This window comes from Hypanus sabinus, unplaced genomic scaffold, assembly GCF_030144855.1.
Source record: "Hypanus sabinus isolate sHypSab1 unplaced genomic scaffold, sHypSab1.hap1 H_5, whole genome shotgun sequence".
Lineage (NCBI taxonomy): Eukaryota > Metazoa > Chordata > Chondrichthyes > Myliobatiformes > Dasyatidae > Hypanus > Hypanus sabinus.
This window is the reverse complement of record NW_026779046.1, coordinates 657994-684402: the sequence shown is the minus strand read 5'-3', so window position 1 is coordinate 684402 and position 26409 is coordinate 657994. Positions and strand designations below refer to the sequence as shown.

General features: G+C 57.1%; 1 protein-coding gene across 1 annotated transcript; it reads left to right on the top strand.

Moving 5' to 3' along the window:
- The first annotated feature begins 1714 nt into the window (after window positions 1-1714).
- On the top strand, window positions 1715-26409 carry LOC132386069 (glutathione S-transferase theta-3-like). The gene is made up of 5 exons (XM_059958356.1): window positions 1715-2168; window positions 6938-7025; window positions 19301-19451; window positions 22425-22601; window positions 26144-26409. Exons 1-5 carry the CDS (start codon window positions 2057-2059, stop codon window positions 26345-26347), a joined length of 732 nt encoding a protein of 243 aa, XP_059814339.1. The 5' UTR covers window positions 1715-2056; the 3' UTR covers window positions 26348-26409.

Genomic DNA, 26409 nt, shown 5'->3' with positions numbered 1-26409 from the left:
GTCTTAATTGAGGCACCTGATTCTCGTTTCGGGCTGGCAACATAAATAGCTCTGAGGACCATTGATTCCTTGCTGGAATATCTCTGTCAGAACCCCTTCAGGAATTCACTCCAAGAAGGAGTCCCAGCTCCGAGCCCAGCCGAGTCCCAGAGCCAAGTTCCAAGTGCAAGTGCGGGGACAAGCCCAAGCCAGGTCCGAGTTCTCGTCAAGAGCCAAGTCTAGACGCAGGTACTGAGTCCCTGCCAAGACCCGAAGTTCCCTGTCCAGTTCAAATCTAAGTCCATGTTTTCCAGTTATTCACTCTACATCTACGTTCCTGTTATCATTTGTCCTCGATCCATGGCTTACCTAGCATTCTTAATCAACACAAGTCTAGTTCCCAGTACTTCAGTGTCCGTGTCTTGCATTTGGGTTCATTACCATCGCCCCCATGAAACAAATAGAGTTATTGACCCCTTCCTGTTCCTAACCTCCACCCACAGAGACTCAGTAAACAATCCCTCCATGTCTTTCTCCTTTTCTGCACCCATTCTCTGATCAGCAGTGCCACACCCCCACCTCTTTTGCCTCCCTCCCTGTCCTTTCTGAAACATCTAAAGCCTGGCACTCTAAGTAACCATTCCTGCCCCAGAGCCATCCAAGTCTCTGTAATGGCCACAACATCATAGCTCCGAGTTCTGATCCACGCTCCAAGCTTGTCCACTTTGTTCATGATGCTTCTTGCATTAAAATAGACGCATCTCAAGCCATCAGTCCAAATGGTAATAGTCTTCATCCAGTGTCTGACAGTCCAAACAGTGATACTCTTTCCCAGGTGTAGGGGTTTCCAAACAGTAATAGTCTTTACCCAGTGTCTGACAGTCCAAACAGTGATACTCTTTCCCAGGTGCAGGGGTTTCCAAACAGTAATATTCTTTACCCAGTGTCTGACAGTCCAAACAGTGATACTCTTTCCCAGGTGCAGGGGTTTCCAAACAGTAATAGTCTTTACCCAGTGTCTGACAGTCCAAACAGTGATACTCTTTCCCAGGTGTAGGGGTTTCCAAACAGTAATAGTCTTTACTATTATCTGTAGTAATACTGTGGAACCTGGAAATTCAAGCAACACACACAAAATGCTGGTGGAACACAGCAGGCCAGGCAGCATCTATAGGGAGAAGCGCTGTCGCCAGTGCTTCCAGTAATAGTCTTTAGATTAGATTAGATCAGATTCCGTTTTATTGTCGTTGTGCCGAGTACAGAAACTGCGAATACAAAGTGCCACAGCACACAAATATAAAAGTACTGAGACAGTACAATGTGGGTGCAATACTGCTTAGCGCAGTGACGTGAGGTTCAGCAGGGTCACAGCCTCAGGGAAGAAGCTCTTCCTGTGCCTGCTGGTGCGGGAGCGGAGGGGGAAAGTAAAAAGTCATGCATCCTTGATAATGGTTTTCGCCCTGCCCAGGCAGCGCTTATGATAAATATTCTCAATGGTGGGCAATTGGGTGCTGATAATCCGCTGGGCAGTTTTCACCACCCGCTGGAGTGCTTTGCGGTCCGGTACGGGACAATTGCCATACCACACTGAGATGCAGTGTCGGGGTGGGGAGGTCCAAACAGAAATCGTCGTCACCCAGTGAATGGGGACTCCAGACATCTATACTCTTCACCCAGTGTGGGGAGGGGTCCAAACAGTAATGGTATCATTTCAGAAACGCTGGGATGGTACACGGGGGAAGGGATTTTAACCGCGCACAGATAACCGGGAATAGCGGAGTGGATCTGAGCCTGTATGTGTGCTCCATCTCTCTCAGGCTCCGTTTGTATTTGCATCTGTCCTCTGGTCTCTCCAGCTGGCCCAGTCCCACATATTACAATTGCGTTCACGGGGTAGTCCGGGCGTTGGTAGTTCCCTCCCTCCCGAAGGCGGAGCCCGGTCCGGGGAATCAATCCACAGTGACAGGCTGTTCCCTCTGAACAGGCCTGACTTCCTCCATCTTTGGACTCGGAGTTGTTGGTCAGGAATCCCTCTCTCTGTGCTCGTCCTTCGTCCGGTTTCATCCCGTCCTGCGCCATGGATCTGGAGCTTTACCTCGACCTGCTGTCCCAGCCCTGCCGCGCCGTCTACATCTTCGCCAAGAAGAACAACATCGCCTTTGACTTCAAGTTCGTCAGTCTAAGGGCAGGTAGAGTTCGCGTCAAACTGTCCAGCCCCTCCATATTCCCTCCGACATCCCACCCCGTCACCCCCTACGACATCCCACCCCGTCACCCCTCCGACATCCCACCCCGTCACCCCTCCGACATCCCACTCCGTCACCCCCTCATCCCACCCGTCACCCCCTCATCCCACCCGTCACCCCTCCGACATCCCACCCCGTCCCCCCTCATCCCACCCGTCACCCCCTCATCCCACCCCGTCGCCCCCTCATCCCACCCCGTCACCCCCTCATCCCACCCGTCACCCCTCCGACATCCCACCCCGTCACCCCCTCCGACATCCCACCCCGTCACCCCTCCGACATCCCATCCCGTCACCCCCTCATCCCACCCGTCACCCACTCCGACATCCCACCCCGTCACCCCCCTCATCCCACCCCGTCACCCCCTCATCCCACCCGTCACCCCCTCATCCCACCCCGTCGCCCCCTCATCCCACCCCGTCACCCCCTCATCCCACCCCGTCACCCCCTCATCCCACCCCGTCACCCCTCCGACATCCCACCCCGTCACCCCCTCTGACATCCCACCCCGTCACCCCCTCCGACATCCCACCCCGTCACCCCCTCATCCCACCCCGTCACCCCTCCGACATCCCACCCCGTCACCCCCTCATCCCACCCCGTCACCCCCTCCGACATCCCACCCCGTCACCCCCTCATCCCACCCGTCACCCCCTCATCCCACCCCGTCACCCACTCATCCCACCCGTCACCCCCTCATCCCACCCGTCACCCCCTCATCCCACCCCGTCACCCCCTCCGACATCCCACCCCGTCACCCCTCCGACATCCCACCCCGTCACCCCCTCATCCCACCCGTCACCCCCTCCGACATCCCACCCGTCACCCCCTCCGACATCCCACCCGTCACCCCCTCCGACATCCCATCCCGTCACCCCTCCGACATCCCACCCCGTCACCCCCTCCGACATCCCACCCCGTCACCCCCTCCGACATCCCACCCCGTCACCCCCTCATCCCACCCGTCACCCCCTCCGACATCCCACCCCGTCACCCCCTCATCCCACCCCGTCACCCCTCCGACATCCCACCCCGTCACCCCTCCGACATCCCACCCCGTCACCCCCACCGACATCCCACCCCGTCACCCCCTCATCCCACCCCGTCACCCCTCCGACATCCCACCCCGTCACCCCTCCGACATCCCACCCCGTCACCCCGTCACCCCTCCGACATCACACCCCGTCACCCCCTCATCCCACCCCGTCACCCCCTCCGATATCCCACCCCGTCACCCCCTCATCCCACCCGTCACCCCCTCCGACATCCCACCCCGTCACCCCTCCGACATCCCACCCGTCACCCCCTCATCCCACCCGTCACCCCCTCCGACATCCCACCCGTCACCCCCTCATCCCACCCGTCACCCCCTCCGACATCCCACCCCGTCACCCCCTCCGACATCCCACCCGTCACCCACTCATCCCACCCGTCACCCCCTCCGACATCCCACCCCGTCACCCCCTCATCCCACCCCGTCACCCCTCCGACATCCCACCCCGTCACCCCTCCGACATCCCACCCCGTCACCCCTCCGACATCCCACCCCGTCACCCCCACCGACATCCCACCCCGTCACCCCCTCATCCCACCCCGTCACCCCTCCGACATCCCACCCCGTCACCCCGTCACCCCTCCGACATCCCACCCCGTCACCCCTCCGACATCCCACCCCGTCACCCCTCCGACATCCCACCCGTCACCCCTCCGACATCCCACCCGTCACCCGCTCATCCCACCCGTCACCCCCTCATCCCACCCCGTCACCCCCTCCGACATCCCACCCCGTCACCCCTCCGACATCCCACCCGTCACCCCCTCATCCCACCCCGTCACCCCCTCCGACATCCCACCCCGTCACCCCGTCACCCCTCCGACATCCCACGCCGTCACCCCTCCGACATCCCATCCCGTCACCCCTCCGACATCCCACCCCGTCACCCCCTCATCCCACCCCGTCACCCCCTCCGACATCACACCCCGTCACCCCCTCATCCCACCCCGTCACCCCTCCGACATCCCACCCCGTCACCCCCTCCGACATCCCACCCCGTCACCCCCTCATCCCACCCCGTCACCCCTCCGACATCCCACCCCGTCACCCCTCCGACATCCCACCCCGTCACCCCGTCACCCCCTCATCCCACCCCGTCACCCCCTACGACATCCCACCCCGTCACCCCCTCCGACATCCCATCCCGTCACCCCCTCCGACATCCCACCCCGTCACCCCCTCATCCCACCCGTCACCCCCTCATCCCACCCCGTCACCCCCTCCGACATCACACCCCGTCACCTCCTCATCCCACCCCGTCACCCCTCCGACATCCCACCCCGTCACCCCCTCCGACATCCCACCCGTCACCCCCTCCGACATCCCACCCCGTCACCCCCTCATCCCACCCGTCACCCCCTCATCCCACCCGTCACCCCTCCGACATCCCACCCCGTCACCCCCTCATCCCACCCCGTCACCCCCTCATCCCACCCGTCACCCCTCCGACATCCCACCCCGTCACCCCCTCATCCCACCCGTCACCCCCTCCGACATCCCACCCGTCACCCCCTCCGACATCCCACCCCGTCACCCCTCCGACATCCCACCCCGTCACCCCCTCATCCCACCCGTCACCCCTCCGACATCCCACCACGTCAACCCCTCCGACATCCCACCCCGTCACCCCCTCATCCCACCCCGTCACCCCCTCCGACATCCCACCCCGTCACCCCCTCCGACATCCCACCCCGTCACCCCCTCATCCCACCCGTCACCCCCTCATCCCACCCGTCACCCCCCTCATCCCACCCCGTCACCCCTCCGACATCCCACCCCGTCACCCCCTCATCCCACCCCGTCACCCCCTCATCCCACCCGTCACCCCTCCGACATCCCACCCGTCACCCCCTCCAACATCCCACCCCGTCACCCCTCCGACATCCCACCCCGTCACCCCCTCCGACATCCCACCCCGTCACCCCCTCCGACATCCCACCCCATCACCCCCTCATCCCACCCCATCACCCCCTCATCCCACCCCATCACCCCCTCATCCCACCCCATCACCCCCTCATCCCACCCCATCACCCCCTCATCCCACCCGTCACCCCTCCGACATCCCACCCCGTCACCCCTCCGACATCCCACCCGTCACCCCCTCATCCCACCCCGTCACCCCCTCCGACATCCCACCCCGTCACCCCTCCGACATCCCACCCGTCACCCCTCCGACATCCCACCCGTCACCCCCTCATCCCACCCGTCACCCCCTCCGACATCCCACCCCGTCACCCCTCCGACATCCCACCCGTCACCCCTCCGACATCCCACCCGTCACCCCTCCGACATCCCACCCGTCACCCCCTCATCCCACCCGTCACCCCCTTCGACATCCCACCCCGTCACCCCCCTCCGACATCCCACCCCGTCACCCCTCCGACATCCCACCCCGTCACCCCCTCCGACATCCCACCCGTCACCCCTCCGACATCCCACCCGTCACCCCCTCCGACATCCCACCCGTCACCCCTCCGACATCCCACCCCGTCAACCCCTCCGACATCCCACCCCGTCACCCCCTCATCCCACCCCGTCAACCCCTCCGACATCCCACCCGTCACCCCCCATCCCACCCCGTCACCCCTCCGACATCCCACCCCATCACCCCCTCCGACATCCCACCCGTCACCCCCTCATCCCACCCCGTCACCCCTCCGACATCCCACCCCGTCACCCCACCGACATCCCACCCGTCACCCCCTCATCCCACCCGTTACCCCCTCCGACATCCCACCCCGTCACCCCCTCCGACATCCCACCCCGTCACCCCCTCATCCCACCCGTCACCCCCTCATCCCACCCGTCACCCCCTCCGACATCCCACCCCGTCACCCCCTCATCCCACCCCGTCACCCCCCCCGACATCCCACCCCGTCACCCCCTCCGACATCCCACCCGTCACCCCCTCCGACATCCCACCCCGTCACCCCCTCATCCCACCCCGTCACCCCTCCGACATCCCACCCCGTCACCCCCTCATCCCACCCGTCACCCCCTCATCCCACCCGTCACCCCCTCATCCCACCCCGTCACCCCTCCGACATCCCACCCCGTCACCCCTCCGACATCCCACCCGTCACCCCCTGATCCCACCCGTCACCCCTCCGACATCCCACCCCGTCACCCCCTCCGACATCTCACCCCGTCACCCCCTGATCCCACCCGTCACCCCTCCGACATCCCACCCCGTCACCCCTCCGACATCCCACCCCGTCAACTGCTCTCAACAGCCCACTTTGTTAAGCCCTCGTCTCTTCTCCACACCATTTTCAGCCCCACCATCTCTCCAGCACCACTTGACTGCTCCATTGCCCACTGACTTTTCTCCACTTACCTGCCCACAACCCCTCCCATCAGGCTATTCCCCTTTGCACCCCTCCTCCTCCACTTCTTCTCTCTCCCCCCATTTTCTTCCAGAGGCTATTTCCAGTAGATACCATGACATGATTGATTGAACCCACTCTGACACTTCCTTCCTCCGCTTTGCCCAGGCACTTCTCTGTCCCCCTACCCCCTACCAACCTCATTGTCCACTCCAGTCTCTGCCCCCTCTCTTCATCTGTCTAGTCCCCCGGCCACCACTTTCTCCCAATCCTTGCATGAGGTTTCAGGCTGGGCAGGATCAGATACTCTGCACCGTGTTCCCTCTCCGCAGGGCAGCAGTTCAGCGAGGAGTTTGGCAAAGTGAACTTGCTCCGACGGGTGCCTGCTTTGAAGGATGGTGACTTCATCCTGGCTGAGAGGTGAGGGCACAGTCAGTGCCGGCAGAGCAGATATCAGAGAGAAGGTTCTCCTCAGACCCAAGGATTTATTCCCAGCTCCTGAGAAAAGATGACTGCACAATGTCCATTTCAGGAAGAAAGGAAAATGGTTGGCAGAGTCGGTGTGAGAACAGGGTTAGTGTAAACGAGTGTACAATGGTTGGCAGAGTCGGTGTGAGAACAGGGTTAGTGTAAACGAGTGTACAATGATTGACAGAGTCGGTGAGAGAACAGGGTTAGTGTAAACGAGTGTACAATGGTTGGTGCAGAGTCGGTGTGAGAACAGGGTTAGTGTAAACGAGTGTACAATGGTTGGTGCAGAGTCGGTGAGAGAACAGGGTTAGTGTAAACGAGTGTACAATGTTTGGTGCAGAGTCGGTGAGAGAACAGGGTTAGTGTAAATGAGTGTACAATGGTTGGTGCAGAGTCAGTGAGAGAACAGGGTTAGTGTAAACGAGTGTACAATGATTGACAGAGTCCGTGTGAGAACAGGGTTAGTGTAAACGAGTGTACAATGATTGACAGAGTCCGTGTGAGAACAGGGTTAGTGTAAATGAGTGTACAATGGTTGGTACAGAGTCGGTGTGAGAACAGGGTTAGTGTAAATGAGTGTACAATGGTTGGCACAGAGTCGGTGTGAGAACAGGGTTAGTGTAAACGAGTGTACAATGGTTGGCACAGAGTCGGTGTGAGAACAGGGTTAGTGTAAACGAGTGTACAATGATTGGCAGAGTCAGTGTGAGAACAGGGTTAGTGTAAATGAGTGTACAATGGTTGGCACAGAGTCGGTGTGAGAACAGGGTTAGTGTAAACGAGTGTACAATGATTGACAGAGTCCGTGTGAGAACAGAGTTAGTGTAAACAAGTGTACAATGGTTGGCACAAATTGTGTGTCACTGCCTGTGTCTCTCCCTGGGTCTGGATCTAGTGTCACTGTCTGTGTCTCTCCCTGGGGTCTGGATCTAGCGTCACTGTCTGTGTCTCCCTCAGGGGTCTGGATCTAGTGTCACTGTTTGTGTCTCTCCCTGGGGTCTGGATCTAGTGTCATTGTCTGTGTCTCTCCCTGGGGTCTGGATCTAGTGTCACTGTCTGTGTCTCTCCCTGGGGTCTGGATCTAGTGTCATTGTCTGTGTCTCTCCCTGGGGTCTGGATCTAGTGTCACTGTCTGTGTCTCTCCCTGGGTCTGGATCTAGTGTCACTGTCTGTGTCTCTCCCTGGGGTCTGGATCTAGTGTCATTGTCTGTGTCTCTCCCTGGGGTCTGGATCTAGTGTCACTGTCTGTGTCTCTCCCTGGGTCTGGATCTAGTGTCACTGTCTGTGTCTCCCTCAGGGGTCTGGATCTAGTGTCACTGTCTGTGTCTCTCCCTGGGGTCTGGATCTAGTGTCATTGTCTGTGTCTCTCCCTGGGGTCTGGATCTAGTGTCATTGTCTGTGTCTCCCTCAGGGGTCTGGATCTAGTGTCACTGTCTGTGTCTCTCCCTGGGGTCTGGATCTAGTGTCACTGTCTGTGTCTCCCTCAGGGGTCTGGATCTAGTGTCACTGTCTGTGTCTCTCCCTGGGTCTGGATCTAGTGTCACTGTCTGTGTCTCTCCCTGGGGTCTGGATCTAGTGTCACTGTCTGTGTCTCCCTCAGGGGTCTGGATCTAGTGTCACTGTCTGTGTCTCTCCCTGGGGTCTGGATCTAGTGTCACTGTCTGTGTCTCTCCCTGGGGTCTGGATCTAGTGTCACTGTCTGTGTCTCTCCCTGGGTCTGGATCTAGTGTCATTGTCTGTGTCTCCCCCTGGGGTCTGGATCTAGTGTCAGTGTCTGTGTCTCTCCCTGGGGTCTGGATCTAGTGTCATTGTCTGTGTCTCTCTCTGGGTCTGGATCTAGTGTCAGTGTCTGTGTCTCTCCCTGGGGTCTGGATCTAGTGTCATTGTCTGTGTCTCTCCCTGGGTCTGGATCTAGTGTCACTGTCTGTGTCTCTCCCTGGGGTCTGGATCTAGTGTCAGTGTCTGTGTCTCTCCCTGGGGTCTGGATCTAGTGTCATTGTCTGTGTCTCTCCCTGGGTCTGGATCTAGTGTCACTGTCTGTGTCTCTCCCTGGGGTCTGGATCTAGTGTCATTGTCTGTGTCTCTCCCTGGGGTCTGGATCTAGTGTCACTGTCTGTGTCTCTCCCTGGGTCTGGATCTAGTGTCATTGTCTGTGTCTCTCCCTGGGGTCTGGATCTCGTGTCACTGTCTGTGTCTCCCTCAGGGGTCTGGATCTAGTGTCACTGTCTGTGTCTCTCCCTGGGGTCTGGATCTAGTGTCAGTGTCTGTGTCTCCCTCAGGGGTCTGGATCTAGTGTCACTGTCTGTGTCTCTCCCTGGGGTCTGGATCTAGTGTCACTGTCTGTGTCTCCCTCAGGGGTCTGGATCTAGTGTCACTGTCTGTGTCTCCCCCTGGGGTCTGGATCTAGTGTCATTGTCTGTGTCTCTCCCTGGGGTCTGGATCTAGTGTCATTGTCTGTGTCTCTCCCTGGGGTCTGGATCTAGTGTCATTGTCTGTGTCTCTCCCTGGGGTCTGGATCTAGTGTCAGTGTTTGTGACTCTCCCTCAGGGGTCTGGATCTAGTGTCACTGTCTGTGTCTCTCCCTGGGGTCTGGATCTAGTGTCACTGTCTGTGTCTCTCCCTGGGTCTGGATCTAGTGTCACTGTCTGTGTCTCTCCCTGGGGTCTGGATCTAGTGTCATTGTCTGTGTCTCTCCCTGGGGTCTGGATCTAGTGTCACTGTCTGTGTCTCTCCCTGGGTCTGGATCTAGTGTCACTGTCTGTGTCTCCCCCTGGGGTCTGGATCTAGTGTCACTGTCTGTGTCTCTCCCTGGGGTCTGGATCTAGTGTCAGTGTGTGTGTCTCCCTCAGGGGTCTGGATCTAGTGTCACTGTCTGTGTCTCCCCCTGGGGTCTGGATCTAGTGTCACTGTCTGTGTCTCTCCCTGGGTCTGGATCTAGTGTCACTGTTTGTGTCTCTCCCTGGGGACTGGATCTAGTGTCACTGTCTGTGTCTCTCTCTGGGCCTGGATCTAGTGTCACTGTCTGTGTCTCTCCCTGGGGTCTGGATCTAGTGTCACTGTCTGTGTCTCTCCCTGGGTCTGGATCTAGTGTCACTGTCTGTGTCTCTCTCTGGGTCTGGATCTAGTGTCACTGTCTGTGTCTCTCCCTGGGGTCTGGATCTAGTGTCACTGTCTGTGTCTCTCCCTGGGTCTGGATCTAGTGTCACTGTCTGTGTCTCTCCCTGGGGTCTGGATCTAGTGTCACTGTCTGTGTCTCTCCCTGGGGTCTGGATCTAGTGTCACTGTCTGTGTCTCTCCCTGGGTCTGGATCTAGTGTCACTGTCTGTGTCTCCCCCTGGGGTCTGGATCTAGTGTCAGTGTCTGTGTCTCTCCCTGGGGTCTGGATCTAGTGTCATTGTCTGTGTCTCTCTCTGGGTCTGGATCTAGTGTCAGTGTCTGTGTCTCTCCCTGGGGTCTGGATCTAGTGTCATTGTCTGTGTCTCTCCCTGGGTCTGGATCTAGTGTCACTGTCTGTGTCTCTCCCTGGGGTCTGGATCTAGTGTCAGTGTCTGTGTCTCTCCCTGGGTCTGGATCTAGTGTCACTGTCTGTGTCTCCCTCAGGGGTCTGGATCTAGTGTCACTGTCTGTGTCTCTCCCTGGGGACTGGATCTAGTGTCACTGTCTGTGTCTCTCTCTGGGTCTGGATCTAGTGTCACTGTCTGTGTCTCTCCCTGGGGTCTGGATCTAGTGTCACTGTCTGTGTCTCTCCCTGGGTCTGGATCTAGTGTCACTGTCTGTGTCTCTCCCTGGGGTCTGGATCTAGTGTCACTGTCTGTGTCTCTCCCTGGGGTCTGGATCTAGTGTCAGTGTCTGTGTCTCTCCCTGGGTCTGGATCTAGTGTCAGTGTCTGTGTCTCTCTCTGGGTCTGGATCTAGTGTCACTGTCTGTGTCTCTCCCTGGGTCTGGATCTTGTGTCATTGTCTGTGTCTCCCTCAGGGGTCTGGATCTAGTGTCATTGTCTGTGTCTCTCCCTGGGGTCTGGATCTAGTGTCACTGTCTGTGTCTCTCCCTGGGGTCTGGATCTCGTGTCACTGTCTGTGTCTCCCTCAGGGGTCTGGATCTTGTGTCACTGTCTGTGTCTCTCCCTGGGGTCTGGATCTAGTGTCATTGTCTGTGTCTCTCCCTGGGGTCTGGATCTACTGTCATTGTCTGTGTCTCTCCCTGGGGTCTGGATCTAGTGTCACTGTCTGTGTCTCTCCCTGGGGTCTGGATCTAGTGTCAGTGTTTGTGTCTCTCTCTGGGTCTGGATCTAGTGTCAGTGTTTGTGTCTCCCCTGGGGTCTGGATCTTGTGTCACTGTCTGTGTCTCTCCCTGGGGTCTGGATCTAGTGTCACTGTCTGTGTCTCTCTCTGGGTCTGGATCTAGTGTCACTGTCTGTGTCTCTCCCTGGGGTCTGGATCTAGTGTCAGTGTTTGTGTCTCTCCCTGGGTCTGGATCTAGTGTCATTGTCTGTGTCTCTCCCTGGGGTCTGGATCTAGTGTCAGTGTGTGTGTCTCCCCCTGAGGTCTGGATCTAGTGTCAGTGTTTGTGTCTCTCCCTGGGTCTGGATCTAGTGTCATTGTCTGTGTCTCTCCCTGGGGTCTGGATCTAGTGTCACTGTCTGTGTCTCTCCCCGGGTCTGGATCTAGTGTCACTGTCTGTGTCTCCCCCTGGGGTCTGGATCTAGTGTCACTGTCTGTGTCTCCCTCAGGGGTCTGGATCTAGTGTCATTGTCTGTGTCTCTCCCTGGGTCTGGATCTAGTGTCATTGTCTGTGTCTCTCCCTGGGGTCTGGATCTAGTGTCACTGTCTGTGTCTCTCCCCGGGTCTGGATCTAGTGTCACTGTCTGTGTCTCTCCCTGGGGTCTGGATCTAGTGTCACTGTCTGTGTCTCTCCCTGGGGTCTGGATCTAGTGTCACTGTCTGTGTCTCTCTCTGGGTCTGGATCTAGTGTCACTGTCTGTGTCTCTCTCTGGGTCTGGATCTAGTGTCACTGTCTGTGTCTCTCCCTGGGGTCTGGATCTAGTGTCACTGTCTGTGTCTCTCCCCGGGTCTGGATCTAGTGTCACTGTCAGTGTCTCTCCCTGGGGTCTGGATCTAGTGTCAGTGTGTGTGTCTCCCTCAGGGGTCTGGATCTAGTGTCACTGTCTGTGTCTCTCCCTGGGGTCTGGATCTAGTGTCAGTGTGTGTGTCTCCCTCAGGGGTCTGGATCTAGTGTCACTGTCTGTGTCTCCCCCTGGGGTCTGGATCTAGTGTCACTGTCTGTGTCTCTCCCTGGGTCTGGATCTAGTGTCACTGTTTGTGTCTCTCCCTGGGGTCTGGATCTAGTGTCACTGTCTGTGTCTCTCTCTGGGTCTGGATCTAGTGTCACTGTCTGTGTCTCTCCCTGGGGTCTGGATCTAGTGTCACTGTCTGTGTCTCCCTGGGGTCTGGATCTAGTGTCACTGTCTGTGTCTCTCCCTGGGGTCTGGATCTAGTGTCAGTGTCTGTGTCTCTCCCTGGGTCTGGATCTAGTGTCAGTGTCTGCGTCTCTCTCTGGGTCTGGATCTAGTGTCACTGTCTGTGTCTCTCCCTGGGTCTGGATCTTGTGTCATTGTCTGTGTCTCCCTCAGGGGTCTGGATCTAGTGTCATTGTCTGTGTCTCTCCCTGGGGTCTGGATCTAGTGTCACTGTCTGTGTCTCTCCCTGGGTCTGGATCTAGTGTCACTGTCTGTGTCTCTCCCTGGGGTCTGGATCTAGTGTCACTGTCTGTGTCTCTCCCTGGGGTCTGGATCTAGTGTCAGTGTCTGTGTCTCTCCCTGGGTCTGGATCTAGTGTCAGTGTCTGTGTCTCTCTCTGGGTCTGGATCTAGTGTCACTGTCTGTGTCTCTCCCTGGGTCTGGATCTTGTGTCATTGTCTGTGTCTCCCTCAGGGGTCTGGATCTAGTGTCATTGTCTGTGTCTCTCCCTGGGGTCTGGATCTAGTGTCACTGTCTGTGTCTCTCCCTGGGGTCTGGATCTCGTGTCACTGTCTGTGTCTCCCTCAGGGGTCTGGATCTTGTGTCACTGTCTGTGTCTCTCCCTGGGGTCTGGATCTAGTGTCATTGTCTGTGTCTCTCCCTGGGGTCTTGATCTAGTGTCACTGTCTGTGTCTCTCCCTGGGTCTGGATCTAGTGTCACTGTCTGTGTCTCTCCCTGGGGTCTGGATCTAGTGTCATTGTCTGTGTCTCTCCCTGGGGTCTGGATCTAGTGTCACTGTCTGTATCTCCCTCAGGGGTCTGGATCTAGTGTCACTGTCTGTGTCTCTCCCTGGGTCTGGATCTAGTGTCACTGTCTGTGTCTCTCCCTGGGGTCTGGATCTAGTGTCACTGTCTGTGTCTCCCTCAGGGGTCTGGATCTAGTGTCACTGTCTGTGTCTCTCCCTGGGGTCTGGATCTAGTGTCACTGTCTGTGTCTCTCCCTGGGGTCTGGATCTAGTGTCACTGTCTGTGTCTCTCCCTGGGTCTGGATCTAGTGTCATTGTCTGTGTCTCCCCCTGGGGTCTGGATCTAGTGTCAGTGTCTGTGTCTCTCCCTGGGGTCTGGATCTAGTGTCATTGTCTGTGTCTCTCCCTGGGGTCTGGATCTCGTGTCACTGTCTGTGTCTCCCTCAGGGGTCTGGATCTTGTGTCACTGTCTGTGTCTCTCCCTGGGGTCTGGATCTAGTGTCATTGTCTGTGTCTCTCCCTGGGGTCTGGATCTAGTGTCATTGCCTGTGTCTCCCTCAGGGGTCTGGATCTAGTGTCACTGTCTGTGTCTCTCCCTGGGGTCTGGATCTAGTGTCACTGTCTGTGTCTCCCTCAGGGGTCTGGATCTAGTGTCACTGTCTGTGTCTCTCCCTGGGTCTGGATCTAGTGTCACTGTCTGTGTCTCTCCCTGGGGTCTGGATCTAGTGTCACTGTCTGTGTCTCCCTCAGGGGTCTGGATCTAGTGTCACTGTCTGTGTCTCTCCCTGGGGTCTGGATCTAGTGTCACTGTCTGTGTCTCTCCCTGGGTCTGGATCTAGTGTCATTGTCTGTGTCTCCCCCTGGGGTCTGGATCTAGTGTCAGTGTCTGTGTCTCTCCCTGGGGTCTGGATCTAGTGTCATTGTCTGTGTCTCTCTCTGGGTCTGGATCTAGTGTCAGTGTCTGTGTCTCTCCCTGGGGTCTGGATCTAGTGTCATTGTCTGTGTCTCTCCCTGGGTCTGGATCTAGTGTCACTGTCTGTGTCTCTCCCTGGGGTCTGGATCTAGTGTCAGTGTCTGTGTCTCTCCCTGGGTCTGGATCTAGTGTCACTGTCTGTGTCTCCCTCAGGGGTCTGGATCTAGTGTCACTGTCTGTGTCTCTCCCTGGGGTCTGGATCTAGTGTCAGTGTCTGTGTCTCCCTCAGGGGTCTGGATCTAGTGTCACTGTCTGTGTCTCTCCCTGGGGTCTGGATCTAGTGTCACTGTCTGTGTCTCCCTCAGGGGTCTGGATCTAGTGTCACTGTCTGTGTCTCCCCCTGGGGTCTGGATCTAGTGTCATTGTCTGTGTCTCTCCCTGGGGTCTGGATCTAGTGTCACTGTCTGTGTCTCTCCCTGGGTCTGGATCTAGTGTCACTGTCTGTGTCTCCCTCAGGGGTCTGGATCTAGTGTCACTGTCTGTGTCTCCCCCTGGGGTCTGGATCTAGTGTCATTGTCTGTGTCTCTCCCTGGGGTCTGGATCTAGTGTCACTGTCTGTGTCTCTCCCTGGGGTCTGGATCTAGTGTCACTGTCTGTGTCTCTCCCTGGGGTCTGGATCTAGTGTCAGTGTTTGTGTCTCTCTCTGGGTCTGGATCTAGTGTCAGTGTTTGTGTCTCCCCTGGGGTCTGGATCTTGTGTCACTGTCTGTGTCTCTCCCTGGGGTCTGGATCTAGTGTCACTGTCTGTGTCTCTCTCTGGGTCTGGATCTAGTGTCACTGTCTGTGTCTCTCCCTGGGGTCTGGATCTAGTGTCAGTGTTTGTGTCTCTCCCTGGGTCTGGATCTAGTGTCATTGTCTGTGTCTCTCCCTGGGGTCTGGATCTAGTGTCAGTGTGTGTGTCTCCCCGTGAGGTCTGGATCTAGTGTCAGTGTTTGTGTCTCTCCCTGGGTCTGGATCTAGTGTCATTGTCTGTGTCTCTCCCTGGGGTCTGGATCTAGTGTCACTGTCTGTGTCTCTCCCCGGGTCTGGATCTAGTGTCACTGTCTGTGTCTCCCCCTGGGGTCTGGATCTAGTGTCACTGTCTGTGTCTCTCCCTGGGGTCTGGATCTAGTGTCATTGTCTGTGTCTCTCCCTGGGTCTGGATCTAGTGTCATTGTCTGTGTCTCTCCCTGGGGTCTGGATCTAGTGTCACTGTCTGTGTCTCTCCCCGGGTCTGGATCTAGTGTCACTGTCAGTGTCTCTCCCTGGGGTCTGGATCTAGTGTCAGTGTGTGTGTCTCCCTCAGGGGTCTGGATCTAGTGTCACTGTCTGTGTCTCTCCCTGGGGTCTGGATCTAGTGTCAGTGTGTGTGTCTCCCTCAGGGGTCTGGATCTAGTGTCACTGTCTGTGTCTCCCCCTGGGGTCTGGATCTAGTGTCATTGTCTGTGTCTCTCCCTGGGTCTGGATCTAGTGTCACTGTTTGTGTCTCTCCCTGGGGTCTGGATCTAGTGTCACTGTCTGTGTCTCTCTCTGGGTCTGGATCTAGTGTCACTGTCTGTGTCTCTCCCTGGGGTCTGGATCTAGTGTCACTGTCTGTGTCTCTCCCTGGGTCTGGATCTAGTGTCACTGTCTGTGTCTCTCCCTGGGGTCTGGATCTAGTGTCACTGTCTGTGTCTCACCCTGGGGTCTGGATCTAGTGTCAGTGTCTGTGTCTCTCCCTGGGTCTGGATCTAGTGTCAGTGTCTGTGTCTCTCTCTGGGTCTGGATCTAGTGTCACTGTCTGTGTCTCTCCCTGGGTCTGGATCTTGTGTCATTGTCTGTGTCTCCCTCAGGGGTCTGGATCTAGTGTCATTGTCTGTGTCTCTCCCTGGGGTCTGGATCTAGTGTCACTGTCTGTGTCTCTCCCTGGGTCTGGATCTAGTGTCACTGTCTGTGTCTCTCCCTGGGGTCTGGATCTAGTGTCACTGTCTGTGTCTCTCCCTGGGGTCTGGATCTAGTGTCAGTGTCTGTGTCTCTCCCTGGGTCTGGATCTAGTGTCAGTGTCTGTGTCTCTCTCTGGGTCTGGATCTAGTGTCACTGTCTGTGTCTCTCCCTGGGTCTGGATCTTGTGTCATTGTCTGTGTCTCCCTCAGGGGTCTGGATCTAGTGTCATTGTCTGTGTCTCTCCCTGGGGTCTGGATCTAGTGTCACTGTCTGTGTCTCTCCCTGGGGTCTGGATCTCGTGTCACTGTCTGTGTCTCCCTCAGGGGTCTGGATCTTGTGTCACTGTCTGTGTCTCTCCCTGGGGTCTGGATCTAGTGTCATTGTCTGTGTCTCTCCCTGGGGTCTGGATCTAGTGTCACTGTCTGTGTCTCTCCCTGGGTCTGGATCTAGTGTCACTGTCTGTGTCTCTCCCTGGGGTCTGGATCTAGTGTCATTGTCTGTGTCTCTCCCTGGGGTCTGGATCTAGTGTCACTGTCTGTATCTCCCTCAGGGGTCTGGATCTAGTGTCACTGTCTGTGTCTCTCCCTGGGTCTGGATCTAGTGTCACTGTCTGTGTCTCTCCCTGGGGTCTGGATCTAGTGTCACTGTCTGTGTCTCCCTCAGGGGTCTGGATCTAGTGTCACTGTCTGTGTCTCTCCCTGGGGTCTGGATCTAGTGTCACTGTCTGTGTCTCTCCCTGGGGTCTGGATCTAGTGTCACTGTCTGTGTCTCTCCCTGGGTCTGGATCTAGTGTCATTGTCTGTGTCTCCCCCTGGGGTCTGGATCTAGTGTCAGTGTCTGTGTCTCTCCCTGGGGTCTGGATCTAGTGTCATTGTCTGTGTCTCTCTCTGGGTCTGGATCTAGTGTCAGTGTCTGTGTCTCTCCCTGGGGTCTGGATCTAGTGTCATTGTCTGTGTCTCTCCCTGGGTCTGGATCTAGTGTCACTGTCTGTGTCTCTCCCTGGGGTCTGGATCTAGTGTCAGTGTCTGTGTCTCTCCCTGGGTCTGGATCTAGTGTCACTGTCTGTGTCTCCCTCAGGGGTCTGGATCTAGTGTCACTGTCTGTGTCTCTCCCTGGGGTCTGGATCTAGTGTCAGTGTCTGTGTCTCCCTCAGGGGTCTGGATCTAGTGTCACTGTCTGTGTCTCTCCCTGGGGTCTGGATCTAGTGTCACTGTCTGTGTCTCCCTCAGGGGTCTGGATCTAGTGTCACTGTCTGTGTCTCCCCCTGGGGTCTGGATCTAGTGTCATTGTCTGTGTCTCCCCCTGGGGTCTGGATCTAGTGTCATTGTCTGTGTCTCTCCCTGGGTCTGGATCTAGTGTCACTGTCTGTGTCTCTCCCTGGGGTCTGGATCTAGTGTCACTGTCTGTGTCTCCCCCTGGGGTCTGGATCTAGTGTCATTGTCTGTGTCTCCCCCTGGGGTCTGGATCTAGTGTCATTGTCTGTGTCTCTCCCTGGGGTCTGGATCTAGTGTCACTGTCTGTGTCTCTCCCTGGGGTCTGGATCTATTGTCACTGTCTGTGTCTCTCCCTGGGGTCTGGATCTAGTGTCATTGTCTGTGTCTCCCCCTGGGGTCTGGATCTAGTGTCAGTGTCTGTGTCTCCCCCTGGGGTCTGGATCTAGTGTCATTGTCTGTGTCTCCCCCTGGGGTCTGGATCTAGTGTCACTGTCTGTGTCTCCCTCAGGGGTCTGGATCTAGTGTCACTGTCTGTGTCTCCCCCTGGGGTCTGGATCTAGTGTCATTGTCTGTGTCTCTCCCTGGGGTCTGGATCTAGTGTCACTGTCTGTGTCTCTCCCTGGGGTCTGGATCTAGTGTCATTGTCTGTGTCTCTCCCTGGGGTCTGGATCTAGTGTCACTGTCTGTGTCTCTCCCTGGGGTCTGGATCTAGTGTCAGTGTTTGTGTCTCTCTCTGGGTCTGGATCTAGTGTCAGTGTTTGTGTCTCCCCTGGGGTCTGGATCTTGTGTCACTGTCTGTGTCTCTCCCTGGGGTCTGGATCTAGTGTCACTGTCTGTGTCTCTCTCTGGGTCTGGATCTAGTGTCACTGTCTGTGTCTCTCCCTGGGGTCTGGATCTAGTGTCAGTGTTTGTGTCTCTCCCTGGGTCTGGATCTAGTGTCATTGTCTGTGTCTCTCCCTGGGGTCTGGATCTAGTGTCAGTGTGTGTGTCTCCCCCTGGGGTCTGGATCTAGTGTCAGTGTTTGTGTCTCTCCCTGGGTCTGGATCTAGTGTCATTGTCTGTGTCTCTCCCTGGGGTCTGGATCTAGTGTCACTGTCTGTGTCTCTTCCCGGGTCTGGATCTAGTGTCACTGTCTGTGTCTCCCCCTGGGGTCTGGATCTAGTGTCACTGTCTGTGTCTCCCTCAGGGGTCTGGATCTAGTGTCACTGTCTGTGTCTCTCCCTGGGTCTGGATCTAGTGTCATTGTCTGTGTCTCTCCCTGGGTCTGGATCTAGTGTCAGTGTTTGTGACTCTCCCTCAGGGGTCTGGATCTAGTGTCACTGTCTGTGTCTCTCCCTGGGTCTGGATCTAGTGTCATTGTCTGTGTCTCTCCCTGGGTCTGGATCTAGTGTCAGTGTTTGTGACTCTCCCTGGGGTCTGGATCTTGTGTCACTGTCTGTGTCTCTCCCTGGGTCTGGATCTTGTGTCACTGTCTGTGTCTCTCTCTGGGTCTGGATCTAGTGTCATTGTTTGTGTCTCCCCTGGGTCTGGATCTTGTGTCACTGTCTGTGTCTCTCCCTGGGGTCTGGATCTAGTGTCATTGTCTGTGTCTCTCCCTGGGGTCTGGATCTAGTGTCAGTGTTTGTGACTCCCCCTGGGTCTGGATCTAGTGTCACTGTTTGTGTCTCTCCCTGGGTCTGGATCTTGTGTCATTGTCTGTGTCTTTCCCTGGGGTCTGGATCTTGTGTCAGTGTTTGTGTCTCCCTGGGGTCTGGATCTTGCTGGATAGTGATGCCAATCTGAGTTACAATGGAGAGAGGCACTCCCTCACCCCCGCACCGGGCAAGATGGAGCTGTTGCTGGATGTTCTGGAAGAGGGTGGTTGATTTTGGCTGGAAGCTAACCTGATAAGAGAATGATGCTCCCTATCTCCCCCCCCCCCTCCCCCCCTCCCAGTGTGGCCATCCTGAAGTACCTGGCTGGTAAATACCGGACCCCCAACCACTGGTACCCCTCCGATCTGCAGCTGAGAGCCCGTGTGGACGAGTACCTGGCCTGGCAGCACACGGCCATTAGGTTCCAAGGATCAAGGCTCTTCTGGTTCAAGGTAAACTTGATGGTTCCTTCCAATTCACACTCCTCCAACCAGTCCCACTCTCCACCTCCGCTCCCCTCCAACCACCCTGCTCTTCCCACCAACCCCACACCCCATCACCTCGAAGTCGCCCCTCCCCACCCCCCCCCCCCCCCCCAGCTCTAACCCTTCCCTGCCCTGTCACACTGCCTCAGTTTGCAGGTATCGCTGAAACTTTGCTGGGTTGTCAGTTAACTGCAGGGATCGTGCTTCAACAATAGAGTCTGTGGCTTCACTCTGATCGTCCACGTGAACAAACTGTGGTTTTCACGAGGATTTGCTCATCTGGTGCTCAACCAGCCAGAGTCCAGTGGCCCCGGGATCACTCACCGAATGCCCCAAGCTTCCACATTTCTGCAGGTTTTCACACACATTCTCCCTTCGCCTTGGTAGAGCCATGGGAAAGGGGCTGTGTGGGGGGAGGGGCAGTGGGAAGGATGTGGTTCTGACGTAAGGGGGTGGTTAGATAGGAGCATTTGGGGGAGGGGCGTAGGGGTGGGGGTGATTGGAGAGGGGCTGCGGGGGAGGGGAGGAGGATCAGAGAGGGGATTTGGGAGAGGGGAGGGGTGATTGGAGAGGGGCTGTGGGGGAGGGGTGGGGGTGATTGGAGAGGGGCTGGGGAGGGGGGAGGGGTGATTGGAGAGGGGCTGGGTAGGGGGTTAAGCTGATTGGAGAGGGGCTGGGGAGGGGTTTAGGGTGATCAGAGAGGAGTTGTGGGGGAGGGGTGGGGGTGATTGGAGAGGGCCTGGGGAGGGGGTTAAGGGGATGAGGTGATTTGGGAGGGGTGTGGGGAATTGGGGAGGGCCCAATGTGAGACAGCAGTACAATTGTACGTTCCTGCACTGCTCTGTGTGTCACAGGGACAACAGTCCCCGGGCCAGTGCTGGAGCAAATGGCAGCGCTCCAAATAGCCAGAGCGCAGTTGGAATCCAGCGGGGTGTTGGTGGAGGAGGAACACTGCTCAGAGATGTTCGGGAAGGGGTGGAATCAAAGCCAGGGTTCTGGTTGGGTGTTTTAGAGACACGATCTGAGAGATAGGGAGAGGAGATCAGAGTCCAAGGCCGAGTGATACAGTTGGGGATAATTAAGAATTTTCACAGGCCGTCTGGAAGAGAATGGGGAGACGGGGTGGGGTTCGAAAGGTCGGGGAGTGTGAGGTTTCTTGGGGTCCATTGCACTCCCCTCGGAGGTGCCACACTCGACTTTTGCCTGCTTGGGAAGTTTGATCGCATGTATTTCAGAGCAGGGCCTACATTAAGAGTGATCAGAATCAGAATCAGGTTTATTATCACCGGCAGAGAAATCAATTATGTATATTGAGTAGATTTTAAAAAATGTGCAAAAACAGAAATATTGTATAATAAAAAAGTGAGGTCGAAAGCTTCAAAGTCCATTTAGGAATCAGATGGCAGAGGGGAAAAAGCTGTTCCTGAATCGCTGAGTGTGTGTCTTCAGGCTTCTGTATCTCCTACCTGATACAGGGTATAACCTGCACTGCCAGATCATTTCCTCTGCATAACTTGAATAGCCCCAAAACTCTCCCACATTGCCCTGGACTCCCAGATCTATGTCCCCATGTCTGGAATTCCCTCTCTCCCCTCCCCACCTCCCACTGCCCCCCAGCCAAACCGACTTGCTGCTTGAGCAGAGCTGGGCTCCAGGCCCATTCAGCTGTCCACACGGACAGTGCCGGTGGAACAGCCTCCGATTGCCCTCACCTTTGTGCGTGGCATCATTGCCCCTGCTCATACTGCCACTAGCTCTCAATGACGTCCCCCTCCACTGCTGAGCTCAGGGGAGGGGCTCTGACTGAGATTTATTCCGTTACAATGCACTGCAGAGTGGCACTGGAACTGGGCCATCTCAGTTCACCCGACTGCGCTCACACGCAGAGCACCGACCCCCCACCCCCATGGCGAGTGGCTGCTCCTGCTAACACAACACCATCATCATAGTGTCCTACTGCAAGCAAACAGGCCACTCAGCCCCTCACCCGTGCTAGTCCCAAATACAGCTGTATTTGATCATTGGCCAAATACCGACAAATTGCACTGCACAGCACATCCACAGTAGAGTATCCTTACTGCCAAGTTAGCAACCCCAGTCCAATTCTCCCACTGTCAGTACGTTCTCCCCGAGACCGTGACTTCCAGTTTCCCTACAGCTTAGTCAGGTGACTGGTCATATGGATGTAATTTGGTAGCATGGGCTTGTTGGGACGAACGCGACATCACACGTCATCCTGATGTATGGTAGAATGTGTTCCCTACATCACTCGTCACCCTGATGTACGGTAAAATGTGTTCCCTACATCACTCGTCACCCTGATGTACGGTAAAATGTCCATCTGTCCGTTTCAGTGCGGACCAGTTTATGGTCTTTACAAGTAATGAGTAGAGGGGACTGGAGGAATGATCTCCCACTGGACAGATGGTAGACACTAGAATACAACAGCACATTACAGGTCCTTCGGACCTCGATGTTGAGCCGAACCATATGTTTGACAGGGAGGCAGGAACACTCCAGGAATGTGTGTGCTGAGAGGGACACCCGTTTGCAGGAAGTAACAGAAAGGGAACTCTGGTCCACAAGACATGGGAGCAACATTAGGCCCTTCTGCCCATTGCGTCTGCTCTGTAATTCCAACATGGCTGATGTATTCATCCCTCTCAATCCCATTCTCCCACTATCCCCCTTTGGCCTTTAACAGCCTTATCAATCAGAAAGCTATTAAACTGCTTTAAATACCTCAATGACTTGGCCTCGACAGCCACCTGTGGCAAAGAATTCCACAGATTCACCAGCCTCTGCCATCTCTGTTCTAAAGGAATGTCCTTTTATCGGAGGCTGTGCCCTCCCACTATTGGACACATCCTTTCTATGGCCACTCCATCTCGGCACGTTGATATTGAATAGGATGACTGACCTCTGCACTGTTTGCCTCAGGGTCTGCTCCCTCTGCTGACGGGCCAGCCAATTCCGAAGGAGCAGCTGGATGAGGCGGTGGAGGACCTGCAGAGTTCAATTCAGCTGTTGGAAGACAAGTTCCTCCAGGACAGGCCATTCATCGTAGGGAACGAGGTGTCCCTGGCCGACCTCTTCGCAATCGTGGAGCTGATGCAGGTGAGGTGGAAGGACCGGTTACTACCGAGGCCTAGAGCCTCTGGACACCCTCCTCGGTGGCCTCGGCGGTCCTCAAGGGTCCTGGGCTGAAGGCCAGGTGTCCTCACTCCCCAGCCTGGGTGCTCAAATCGTGACGAAGCATTCATCCCACCCACTGTTCTCTGCTCCACGATCAGAGATTCTCAGTCCCTCCACTTCTGACGCTCGGTCCCAGGGGAATACTCCCATTCCAGCCTCCCAGATACAGCACACTTCCATCCCACCTCAGCCATGGACTGCTCTGCCTCTCCCTCCTCCTCTGTCAGATTTGGCATCACGTCTTGTAGCTCGATGTTGCACAGACTCCCCATCTGTGTAACTCCACGCAGTCACTACAGTAAACACCTGCCTCTGCCTCTCCCACTTCTCTCCTTCTCACTTCCTTTTTCTCACTTCCTTTTTCACTCATTTTCTCTCTCCTCCCTCTCCTTCCATTTCCCTCACTCCAATTATTCCACTTTCTTTCTTTTCTCTTGTGGTTTCACTCTCTCATTGTCCCCTCCCTCTCTCACCCTCTGCCCCTCCTGCCCTCTTTTACCCCCTTCCTCCTCTGTCTCGCCCTCTGCCCCTCTCTCTATTCTCAGACTCTCATGTTCTGGACAGTCTCACCTCCTTCGAGTCTCACGGTCGTGGACACCTCCCTCGAGTCTCACTGTCGTGGACACCTCCCTCGAGTCTCACTGTCGTGGACAGCTCCCTCGAGTCTCACGGTCGTGGACACCTCCCTCGAGTCTCACTGTCGTGGACACCTCCCTCGAGTCTCACTGTCGTGGACACCTACCTCGTGTCTCACTGTCGTGGACAGCTCCCTCGAGTCTCACGGCCGTGGACAGCTCCCTCGAGTCTCACGGTCGTGGACACCTCCCTCGAGTCTCACTGTCGTGGACACCTCCCTCGAGTCTCACTGTCGTGGACACCTCCCTCGAGTCTCACTGTCGTGGACACCTCCCTCGAGTCTCACGGCCGTGGACAGCTCCCTCGAGTCTCACTGTCGTGGACACCTCCCTCGAGTCTCACTGTCGTGGACACCTCCCTCGAGTCTCACTGTCGTGGACACCTCCCTCGAGTCTCACTGTCGTGGACACCTCCCTCGAGTCTCACGGCCGTGGACACCTCCCTCGAGTCTCACTGTCGTGGACACCTCCCTCGAGTCTCACTGTCGTGGACACCTCACTCGAGTCTCACTGTCGTGGTCAGCTCCCTCGAGTCTCACTGTCGTGGACACCTCCCTCGAGTCTCACTGTCGTGGACAGCTCCCTCGAGTCTCACGGTCGTGGACACCTCCCTCGAGTCTCACTGTCGTGGACACCTCCCTCGAGTCTCACTGTCGTGGACACCTCCCTCGAGTCTCACTGTCGTGGACAGCTCCCTCGAGTCTCACGGTCGTGGACACCTCCCTCGAGTCTCACTGTCGTGGACACCTCCCTCGAGTCTCACGGCCGTGGACACCTCCCTCGAGTCTCACGGTCGTGGACACCTCCCTCGAGTTTCACTGTCGTGGACACCTCCCTCGAGTCTCACTGTCGTGGACACCTCCCTCGAGTCTCACTGTCGTGGACACCTCCCTCGAGTCTCACTGTCGTGGACACCTCACTCGAGTCTCACTGTCGTGGACACCTCACTCGAGTCTCACGGCCGTGGACACCTCCCTCGAGTCTCACTGTCGTGGACACCTCCCTCGAGTCTCACTGTCGTGGACACCTCCCTCGAGTCTCACTGTCGTGGACACCTCCCTCGAGTCTCACGGCCGTGGACACCTCCCTCGAGTCTCACTGTCGTGGACACCTCCCTCGAGTCTCACGGCCGTGGACACCTCCCTCGAGTCTCACTGTCGTGGACACCTCCCTCGAGTCTCACGGCCGTGGACACCTCCCTCGAGTCTCACGGCCGTGGACAGCTCCCTCTAGTCTCACGGTCGTGGACACCTCCCTCGAGTCTCACTGCCGTGGACACCTCCCTCGAGTCTCACGGCCGTGGACAGCTCCCTCGAGTCTCACGGCCGTGGACACCTCCCTCGAGTCTCACGGCCGTGGACACCTCCCTCGAGTCTCACGGCCGTGGACACCTCCCTGGAGTCTCACGGCCGTGGACACCTCCCTCGAGTCTCACGGCCGTGGACACCTCCCTCGAGTCTCAAGGCCGTGGAAAGCTCCATCGAGTCTCAAGGCCGTGGAAAGCTCCATCGAGTCTCACGGCCGTGGACAGCTCCCTCGAGTCTCACTGTCGTGGAAAGCTCCCTCGAGTCTCACTGTCGTGGACAGCTCCCTCGAGTCTCACGGCCGTGGACACCTCCCTCGAGTCTCACTGTTGTGGACACCTCCCTCGAGTCTCACGGCCGTGGACACCTCCCTCGAGTCTCACTGTCGTGGACACCTCCCTCGAGTCTCACTGTCGTGGACACCTCCCTCGAGGCTCACTGTCGTGGACACCTCCCTCGAGGCTCACTGTCGTGGACACCTCCCTCGAGTCTCACGGCCGTGGACACCTCCCTCGAGTCTCACGGCCGTGGACAGCTCCCTCGAGTCTCACGGCCGTGGACAGCTCCCTCGAGTCTCACGGCCGTGGACAGCTCCCTCGAGTCTCACGGCCGTGGACAGCTCCCTGGAGTCTCACGGCCGTGGACACCTCCCTCGAGTCTCACGGCCGTGGACACCTCCCTCGAGTCTCACGGCCGTGGACACCTCCCTCGAGTCTCACTGTCGTGGACACCTCCCTCGAGTCTCACGGCCGTGGACACCTCCCTCGAGTCTCACTGCCGTGGACACCTCCCTCGAGTCTCACGGCCGTGGACACCTCCCTCGAGTCTCACTGTCGTGGACACCTCCCTCGAGTCTCACTGTCGTGGACACCTCCCTCGAGTCTCACGGCCGTGGACACCTCCCTCGAGTCTCACGGCCGTGGACAGCTCCCTCGAGTCTCACGGCCGTGGACACCTCCCTCGAGTCTCACTGTCGTGGACACCTCCCTCGAGTCTCACTGTCGTGGACAGCTCCCTCGAGTCTCACTGTCGTGGACACCTCCCTCGAGTCTCACTGTCGTGGACACCTCCCTCGAGTCTCACTGTCGTGGATACCTCCCTCGAGTCTCACTGTCGTGGACACCTCCCTCGAGTCTCACGGCCGTGGACACCTCCCTCGAGTCCCACTGTCGTGGACACCTCCCTCGAGTCTCACGGCCGTGGACACCTCCCTCGAGTCTCACTGTCGTGGACAGCTCCCTCGAGTCTCACGGCTGTGGACACCTCCCTCGAGTCTCACGGCCGTGGACACCTCCCTCGAGTCTCACTGTCGTGGACTGCTCCATCGAGTCTCACTGTCATGGACAGCTCCCTCGAGTCTCACTGTCGTGGACACCTCCCTCGAGTCTCACTGTCTTGGACTGCTCCATCGAGTCTCACTGTCGTGGACAGCTCCCTCGAGTCTCACTGTAGCTTTCCCACCATTCCTTCGTCTTGCTGTGCTGCTGGCTGATGATTCTCACTTATCGTCTTTCCTTTCCTGCAGCCCGTGAGTGTTGGGTTTGACCCATTTGCTGATCGGCCCAAGCTAGCTGCCTGGCGGGATCGAGTCAAGGCAGCCCTGGGTAAGGAGTTGTTTGATGAGGCCCATGAGCAGCTCATGAAGAGTGGAGAAGCTCCAAGTACTTTGGACCTCCAGTCCCCTGCAATGCAACGTCTAGCAAAAAACCTGAAGAAACGATACAAGTGATGGAGCCAAGCATCTGCTCTCTCCAAATATTTCCTCCAATGAAATAAAGAGCTGAAAAGAGA